Source organism: Dendrobates tinctorius, unplaced genomic scaffold (assembly GCF_039654945.1).
Source record: "Dendrobates tinctorius isolate UK_male_01 unplaced genomic scaffold, ASM3965494v1 ptg000485l, whole genome shotgun sequence".
NCBI lineage: Eukaryota > Metazoa > Chordata > Amphibia > Anura > Dendrobatidae > Dendrobates > Dendrobates tinctorius.
The window spans coordinates 1,160,050-1,169,724 of record NW_027362146.1 but is presented as its reverse complement, the minus strand read 5'-3'; the positions used below and the strand labels follow the sequence as shown (position 1 = coordinate 1,169,724).

The 9,675-nt window shown below is 50.4% G+C and overlaps 1 protein-coding gene across 4 annotated transcripts; it reads left to right on the top strand.

Annotated features, from left to right (window-relative positions):
• Positions 1–650: 650 nt before the first annotated feature.
• On the top strand, positions 651–7,146 carry LOC141077976 (uncharacterized). 4 transcript variants are annotated; one of them, XM_073564761.1, is made up of 7 exons: positions 651–774; positions 5,309–5,458; positions 5,588–5,767; positions 5,850–5,973; positions 6,057–6,151; positions 6,350–6,440; positions 7,037–7,146. In XM_073564761.1, exons 1-7 carry the CDS (start codon positions 754–756, stop codon positions 7,105–7,107), a joined length of 732 nt encoding a protein of 243 aa, XP_073420862.1. In that variant the 5' UTR covers positions 651–753; the 3' UTR covers positions 7,108–7,146. The 4 variants fall into 4 exon arrangements, with proteins under 4 accessions (XP_073420862.1, XP_073420865.1, XP_073420866.1 ...); XM_073564764.1 differs by lacking the exon at positions 651–774 and adding an exon at positions 3,750–5,141; XM_073564765.1 differs by lacking the exon at positions 651–774 and adding an exon at positions 3,750–5,169.
• Positions 7,147–9,675: the final 2,529 nt, after the last annotated feature.

Genomic DNA, 9,675 nt, shown 5'->3' with positions numbered 1-9,675 from the left:
AGGGCTCCGCACCGTGCACCTCGTACACACACGGCTCCGCTCCGTACACCTCGTACACACACGGCTCCGCTCCGTACACCTCGTACACACACGGCTCCGCTCCGTACACCTCGTACACAAAGGGCTCCGCACCGCACACCTCGTACACACACGGCTCCGCTCCGTACACCTCGTACACACACGGCTCCGCTCCGTACACCTCGTACACACGCGACTCCGCTCCGTGCACCTCGTACACACGCGGCTCCGCTCCGTGCACCTCGTACACACGCGGCTCCGCTCCGTGCACCTCGTACACACGCGGCTCCGCTCCGTGCACCTCGTACACACGCGGCTCCGCTTTGTGCACCTCGTACACACGCGGCTCCGCACCGTACACCTCGTACACACGCGGCTCCGCTCCATACACCTCGTACACACACGGCTCCGCTCCGTACACCTCGTACACACGCGGCTCCGCTTTGTGCACCTCGTACACACGCGGCTCCGCACCGTACACCTCGTACACACGCGGCTCCGCTCCATACACCTCGTACACACACAGCTGCGCTCCGTACACCTCATACACACAGGGCTCTGCTACATCCACCCTGTAAACCCCTCCTGACCCCACACAGAAACTTCCCCTCATCCAGCACCATGACAACCAGCACAGCAGAGTCCTGCCCACACTGAGGCCCTTGATCATGTGACCCCTGACTCCTCCCCTCCTGTGACCTCATCACAGGTCCTGTGCGCACAGAGCAGTCATATATGTGGAGTGCGGCTCTGCAGGTTAGTGATGGGCAGTCCGGCTCTTCTGGCTCCTTTCTCCACTTTTCTCCCTCCTGTCCCTTCACTATAAAGCCTGGGCCTCATTATACAGCTGTACAGGGGTCTAGTGAAGGCTTTTTAGCCCTTTCCTCAAACTGTAGCTCCTGGGAACAGACCCTCACTTCTGTCCCTTCACTATAAAGCCTGGGCCTCATTATACAGCTGTACAGGGGTCTAGTGAAGGCTTTTTAGCCCTTTCCTCAGACTGTAGCTCCTGGGCACAGGCCCTCACTCCTGTCCCTTCACTATAAAGCCTGGGCCTCATTATACAGCTGTACAGGGGTCTAGTGAAGGCTTTTTAGCCATTTCCACAGACTGTAGCTCCTGGAAACAGGCCCTCACTCCTGTCCCTTCACTATAAAGCCTGGGCCTCATTATACAGCTGTACAGGGGTCTAGTGAAGGCTTTTTAGCCCTTTCCTCAGACTGTAGCTCCTGGGAACAGGCCCTCACTCCTGTCCCTTCACTATAAAGCCTGGGCCTCATTATACAGCTGTACAGGGGTCTAGTGAAGGCTTTTTAGCCATTTCCACAGACTGTAGCTCCTGGAAACAGGCCCTCACTCCTGTCCCTTCACTATAAAGCCTGGGCCTCATTATACAGCTGTACAGGGGTCTAGTGAAGGCTTTTTAGCCATTTCCACAGACTGTAGCTCCTGGAAACAGGCCCTCACTCCTGTCCCTTCACTATAAAGCCTGGGCCTCATTATACAGCTGTACAGGGGTCTAGTGAAGGCTTCTTAGCCCTTTCCTCAGACTGTAGCTCCTGGGAACAGGCTCTCACTCCTGTCCCTTCACTATAAAGCCTGGGCCTCATTATACAGCTGTACAGGGGTCTAGTGAAGGCTTTTTAGCCATTTCCACAGACTGTAGCTCCTGGAAACAGGCCCTCACTCCTGTCCCTTCACTATAAAGCCTGGGCCTCATTATACAGCTGTACAGGGGTCTAGTGAAGGCTTTTTAGCCCTTTCCTCAGACTGTAGCTCCTGGGAACAGACCCTCACTTCTGTCCCTTCACTATAAAGCCTGGGCCTCATTATACAGCTGTACAGGGGTCTAGTGAAGGCTTTTTAGCCCTTTCCTCAGACTGTAGCTCCTGGGCACAGGCCCTCACTCCTGTCCCTTCACTATAAAGCCTGGGCCTCATTATACAGCTGTACAGGGGTCTAGTGAAGGCTTTTTAGCCCTTTCCTCAGACTGTAGCTCCTGGGAACAGACCCTCACTTCTGTCCCTTCACTATAAAGCCTGGGCCTCATTATACAGCTGTACAGGGGTCTAGTGAAGGCTTTTTAGCCCTTTCCTCAGACTGTAGCTCCTGGGAACAGACCCTCACTTCTGTCCCTTCACTATAAAGCCTGGGCCTCATTATACAGCTGTACAGGGGTCTAGTGAAGGCTTTTTAGCCCTTTCCTCAAACTGTAGCTCCTGGGAACAGACCCTCACTTCTGTCCCTTCACTATAAAGCCTGGGCCTCATTATACAGCTGTACAGGGGTCTAGTGAAGGCTTTTTAGCCCTTTCCTCAGACTGTAGCTCCTGGGCACAGGCCCTCACTCCTGTCCCTTCACTATAAAGCCTGGACCTCATTATATAGCTGTACAGGGGTCTAGTGAAGGCTTTTTAGCCCTTTCCTCAGACTGTAGCTCCTGGGAACAGGCCCTCACTCCTGTCCCTTCACTATAAAGCCTGGGCCTCATTATACAGCTGTACAGGGGTCTAGTGAAGGCTTCTTAGCCCTTTCCTCAGACTGTAGCTCCTGGGAACAGGCTCTCACTCCTGTCCCTTCACTATAAAGCCTGGGCCTCATTATACAGCTGTACAGGGGTCTAGTGAAGGCTTTTTAGCCATTTCCACAGACTGTAGCTCCTGGAAACAGGCCCTCACTCCTGTCCCTTCACTATAAAGCCTGGGCCTCATTATACAGCTGTACAGGGGTCTAGTGAAGGCTTTTTAGCCCTTTCCTCAGACTGTAGCTCCTGGGAACAGGCCCTCACTCCTGTCCCTTCACTATAAAGCCTGGGCCTCATTATACAGCTGTACAGGGGTCTAGTGAAGGCTTTTTAGCCCTTTCCTCAAACTGTAGCTCCTGGGAACAGACCCTCACTTCTGTCCCTTCACTATAAAGCCTGGGCCTCATTATACAGCTGTACAGGGGTCTAGTGAAGGCTTTTTAGCCCTTTCCTCAGACTGTAGCTCCTGGGCACAGGCCCTCACTCCTGTCCCTTCACTATAAAGCCTGGACCTCATATAGCTGTACAGGGGTCTAGTGAAGGCTTTTTAGCCCTTTCCTCAGTCTTTAGCTCCTGGGAACAGGCCCTCACTCCTGTCCCTTCACTATAAAGCCTGGGCCTCATTATACAGCTGAACAGGGGTCTAGTGAAGGCTTTTTAGCCCTTTCCTCAGACTGTAGCTCCTGGGAACAGGCTCTCACTCCTGTCCCTTCACTATAAAGCCTGGGCCTCATTATACAGCTGTACAGGGGTCTAGTGAAGGCTTTTTAGCCATTTCCACAGACTGTAGCTCCTGGAAACAGGCCCTCACTCCTGTCCCTTCACTATAAAGCCTGGGCCTCATTATACAGCTGTACAGGGGTCTAGTGAAGGCTTTTTAGCCCTTTCCTCAGACTGTAGCTCCTGGGCACAGGCCCTCACTCCTGTCCCTTCACTATAAAGCCTGGGCCTCATTATACAGCTGTACAGGGGTCTAGTGAAGGCTTTTTAGCCCTTTCCTCAGACTGTAGCTCCTGGGAACAGACCCTCACTTCTGTCCCTTCACTATAAAGCCTGGGCCTCATTATACAGCTGTACAGGGGTCTAGTGAAGGCTTTTTAGCCCTTTCCTCAGACTGTAGCTCCTGGGCACAGGCCCTCACTCCTGTCCCTTCACTATAAAGCCTGGACCTCATTATATAGCTGTACAGGGGTCTAGTGAAGGCTTTTTAGCCCTTTCCTCAGACTGTAGCTCCTGGGAACAGGCCCTCACTCCTGTCCCTTCACTATAAAGCCTGGGCCTCATTATACAGCTGTACAGGGGTCTAGTGAAGGCTTCTTAGCCCTTTCCTCAGACTGTAGCTCCTGGGAACAGGCTCTCACTCCTGTCCCTTCACTATAAAGCCTGGGCCTCATTATACAGCTGTACAGGGGTCTAGTGAAGGCTTTTTAGCCATTTCCACAGACTGTAGCTCCTGGAAACAGGCCCTCACTCCTGTCCCTTCACTATAAAGCCTGGGCCTCATTATACAGCTGTACAGGGGTCTAGTGAAGGCTTTTTAGCCCTTTCCTCAGACTGTAGCTCCTGGGAACAGGCCCTCACTCCTGTCCCTTCACTATAAAGCCTGGGCCTCATTATACAGCTGTACAGGGGTCTAGTGAAGGCTTTTTAGCCCTTTCCTCAAACTGTAGCTCCTGGGAACAGACCCTCACTTCTGTCCCTTCACTATAAAGCCTGGGCCTCATTATACAGCTGTACAGGGGTCTAGTGAAGGCTTTTTAGCCCTTTCCTCAGACTGTAGCTCCTGGGCACAGGCCCTCACTCCTGTCCCTTCACTATAAAGCCTGGACCTCATTATATAGCTGTACAGGGGTCTAGTGAAGGCTTTTTAGCCCTTTCCTCAGTCTTTAGCTCCTGGGAACAGGCCCTCACTCCTGTCCCTTCACTATAAAGCCTGGGCCTCATTATACAGCTGAACAGGGGTCTAGTGAAGGCTTTTTAGCCCTTTCCTCAGACTGTAGCTCCTGGGAACAGGCTCTCCCTCCTGTCCCTTCACTATAAAGCCTGGGCCTCATTATACAGCTGTACAGGGGTCTAGTGAAGGCTTTTTAGCCATTTCCACAGACTGTAGCTCCTGGAAACAGGCCCTCACTCCTGTCCCTTCACTATAAAGCCTGGGCCTCATTATACAGCTGTACAGGGGTCTAGTGAAGGCTTTTTAGCCCTTTCCTCAGACTGTAGCTCCTGGGAACAGGCCCGTGTGGAGATTTCCTTCTGAACAGCATCTGCGTCCTGCCTAAGGCTTGCCCCTTGCTGACCGGGGGGTTTTGCCCTCCTCTGCTCAAGTTAAGGCAGGGCACATCGTTGAAGTTTCTGTGGAGGACTGCTGCGGGCGCCATCTTCCTCCACCTTCAGTGATGTCCCCAGGCGCGACCAGTCAGCGACGCTGGATTTCCGTTACAGACAGACAGAATTAGACGATTATATATATATATATATATCTGACCCATGAAAGTGCTGTTAGGCCGTCGTCAGAGTTTGCTCACTCCTCTCTTCAGCCTCCCGGCCATGAAGTTTTACACTTTTGCTACAAATAAACTACGGACTTTCAATATGGATCGGTGATTGCTGCAGTCCTTACTTTCTTTGGTGAAATTATATATATAGATATGTGTATGTATATAAATATTTGTCAATCATATCTCCCTACTCTGGAGATTGCTGCTGTCAATGTATTATTACACAGGATTCTTATGATGTTACATCGGATCATCTTCTTCTCATTCAGGTCTCTACAATATCAGATCCTCTCAGTGAAGATCTTCTACAAAAGAGAATTTTCCTGATTTACCCGTCAAGGATGGATATGGGCAGAGACAAGATGGCAGGGAGGATGTTACACCTCACCCTAGAGATCCTCTTCCGTCTCACTGGAGAGGTGAGAGATTCTGATGACGTCACATTACATCATTCTTATCTATGGGAATAACAGATGGACAAAACTGGAGAGGTGAGGACTCTGGAAATGTCTGTAGTGAGATTTATTAATGTGTCTCTCCATAACCAGGATTACACAGTGGTGAAGAAGACCTCTAGTGATCTCTGTCAGGACCCTGTGTCTGAGGGATGGGGAAGACCCCTGAGCCCAATCACGGGGCCTCCACCTCACCCCCTGATCCATGAGGACATCAATGACCAGAAGATCCTAGAACTCATCTACAAGATGATTGAGCTGCTGACTGGAGAGGTGACACTGCTGGGAATGCTGGGACATTATACAGTAACACTATGAAGGGATCGGGGGATGACGGTATCATTGTGTGTGTCAGGTTCCTATAAGGTGTCAGGATGTCGCTGTCTATTTCTCCATGGAGGCGTGGGAGTATTTAGAAGGACACAGAGATCTGTACAAGAACATCATAATGGAGGTTCCCCAGCCCCTCACATCTCCAGGTAATAGACAGGACTAAATACACACGGCCTATAATTATCTGTATGTAGAGAATGAATTCAGTCCCTGTATGTGTTTCCTCCAGATCTATCCAGTAAGAGGACAACACCAGAGAGATGTCCCCGTCCTCTTCTTCCACAGGACTGTAAACAAGATCCCAGTGCTCCTCAGGATCATCAGGTAGATGGAGAGAAGGTGTCAGGAGATCTCCCCTATGATGTGTAGACGGCTGTGAAGGTCTTGTGCTCAGTCTTGTTTTATCCACCAGTATTATATGTTTTATACTTGTGTAATGAGAACGGTGGAGATGGCAGGATTAGAGCTGATCATAGATGGGACTTCTCCATCTGTCGGTGACTTTTACAGTATTTGTTTCAGGGTGAAGATCTGACCCATATTAATACTACAGAGACATATGTGAGGGGTGATGAGTGGTGTAAAGAGGAGATTCCCACATATGACTACCCAGGTGAGTAGTAACCACTGAATGCAGAGAAGTCACAGATTCCTCTCAGTCACCGGCTGTGGCTGCTTTATCGGTGGTGTAGTCCGGCCGTATTACCATGATCACCATTTTGCCTCTAGACCACAACATTCTCCTTCACCCAAAACTGTTCAAATGACTTTTGGCATTGAAAGCCCTTTTCTATAGAACTTACGACCTGGAGGATCCTCATACCCCCTGGGATTAGTGTGAGGGTGATCCCTTAAAGCGAGATCTATATGATTACTTGTACCTGACCCAATATAGGCCGAGTTTGCTCTTAAAGAGTCACACCGAACACAGAGTTAGGCCGGAATCAAACTACCGTGTGTGATGCAAGAAACGCATGAGTCTCTCGCATCAACATCCGGCGCTGCCGCCGGTACTCAGGACCGGAGCTGCGGCTGCATAGAAATACATGGTTGTTGATGCGACAGACTCGTGCGAGTTTCTCACATCACACCCAGTGGTGTGATCCCGACCTTAGATGTCTAATCTTTTCTCAGTAAAGGTTTGCACACAACTGAAGTTTATTCTCAAGACAAAGAGATAGTAACTAGCCATTCTCTCCTTCACATTAGGAGGCGCTGACCGTTACCTGCCCAGATCTGTAACTATAAAGCCAAATGACAGCGTACGTAGAATGTGCTGACAAGATAGAAAATCACTTGGAGAAAAATCTTATGCTGGGCCTGTAAGAGAAAGCGGAGGGTAATGATGCTGTTGGCTTCCTAGATCCCTGAGATCTTATCGGATGAATCTTCTCTCCCTTCTGTGCTGCTGAATGTCTCATGGTCCCTACAAGACCAGGTCCAGTCTTTCTGACCAAACTTCCCTTTTATGAGCGACAACAGTAAATGTGCAGTGAGGCCGAGTGTGAATTTCTGTCCAATAACAGCAGAGTTTCCCTTTATCCTGACTTTTCAATTTGTATTAAAACCAACTAACTTCAAGGAGGATTGTGATAATCTACAGGACAAACATTCCACCTGTGCCCTGATAGATCTCTAAGCTGTGCGTGGCTGAGGGCTGTAATATACTTTTATTCCCGCCTGCAGGAGATGTGTTGGCTCCAGCCCTGGTGTCATGGATTCACTCCACGTCATAAATTACATTGTTTTTGATCCTCAGGAATTCAGATTACTGCACAATCTCTCCTGAAATGGGGAGCAATATTATTTTCTCTAATCTTCTGCTCAGGATCCATAGTAGCTCCAATGGTCCACCATAAGTGAGGGCAACTCTGGTTTACTGTTGTGTAATCTGTATTTGTAGTTTTCAGTTAATGAGATTCTCGTGCTCTGGGGCGGGGCTGTGGGCGGGGCTTTATGTGGTGCTCTGATTCCATATTCCTCTGTATTGGCTTATGACAGGTCGCTGACCCCTCACTGACCTGCCCCCCATTATTACATAATGCATATAATAGCATTGATATTATTGTTGACTAGAGGTGTGCCCGATGTTATCGCATCGAGAGGGAAGTGTGTGTGTGTGTACATGTGGGTGTGTGTCACGCAGCTGCCTGCGCACCCACCTCCGTGCAGTCACAGCCGGCAGGGAAGCGGGTGGTTTGCGGCCTGTGCTGGAGATGTGTGTGAGTACGTGTTTGTGTATGTACATGGTGGGCAGGCAGCGGCGGGGGGGATTCTAGCAGCGGCCAGTCTTTCCTGCCGGCTGGGACAGAGGTGAGTGGACAGGCAGCGGCGGGTCCGGTGGTGGCGGGAGGGTCCCGGCGGTATCCTGCTGGTGGTACTGTGGAAGGGCCTGGTATCACCAGCGGGTGCCATATTGGAATACCCATCACTTTGGTATTCCAATATGGCAGTTGGCGTACTTTGCGGTGCGGCGCGGTGGATTGTGGGATTCGAGGACATCCAGACGGAAGTGGATGACAGACAATTTAAGGTAAATATATATATGTGTATATATATATATATATATATATATATATATATATATATATATATAGATAATGCCTATAATATTGTGGCTATTGTGAGGCTTAGAAAGAAAATTACATCCAGCAAAATGTCACCGGCGGCCCCTGACCAGTAGCCTCTATTTCTTACTTATAGATGCTACTGCGCCGGTGGGTCGCCCTCCCAGGGCTGTGGGGTACTCGGTACAGGGCTGGTATCAGCAGGATGTGTCACAGCAGCGGTGATCAGGTCCGTGGCCCTGGGCACCCAAGTAGAAGGGGGGATGAATGGTGAAATGTAGTTGAGTAGATGAATAGTTCGTGACGCCACCTGTGGTGTTCGGCAAGTGAGATGTTAAGCCGACGCTGCATGCAGATCCTCTGGGACTGGTGGTGTGTTGCAGCCAAGATGGTGAAGCTCCCCACAGGTGGAGCTGTAGTCCCAGGGCAGTGTAGATGTAGGGGTAGAGGAGAGGCGCAGGCAGTGTAGAAGCTGGTACCCAGATGTAGCGGTGTGGGGTGTGTTGGCGCAGGAATAAATGTAGGACACTGGGGTATGTAGTTCCAAAGCTTTACTCACAGTCTGTTGTGCAAACAGGTGCCTGCCTCCGTGCCGTGTCCTCCAGGTCAGGGACTCAGTCAACCTCCAGGCAATATAGGATGCTCCCTTCCAACACTCCGCCATCATGTGCCTTTCTGAACGTCTCCTCTTATAGCGCCTGTAAGTGAAGTACTCCCAGTACTGAGTTACACTGGAGTTCCTCCTGTCCGATGTTCTTATGAACTTTCCTCGTACGGCAGACAGCTGTAGCCTGCTTCGGGGACTCCTTGCTTCCTAGTCCCGGCTCACTATCAATGTTGTTGTTGTGCCCCCAAGTCTGAGATGGGAGTAGCGCATTTACAGCCCACTACTCCTCCGGTGTCTGTTGCAGGACCATTAGTATCCGAACAACCTCGGAGACCGGGCCTCGGCCTTGCGCTTAGAACTTCTAGGAAGGGTTCTCCTCTGACCCACGTCCTCTGTTCTCTTTTACTCCTCACGTTCCGTGCTAGTCTTTCCTTCTTATGAAAAGTCAGGTTTCCGTTCAATGTCTTTTTCTTTCCTTTCCCGTGCCAGCAGGCTCAGATCACTGAGGTCTGCTGCAGCACCTCCTTCCTCCATCCCTCTCAGGGATCTTCTCTCTCTCACACTCTCCGACTGAATGCCTCACTGCACTCACTCAGCTCACTGAACTCACTGAACTGAAATTCTTAACCTTCCTGCTCTTTTATGTATTCTAACTCCACCCGCCTCCTAGCACC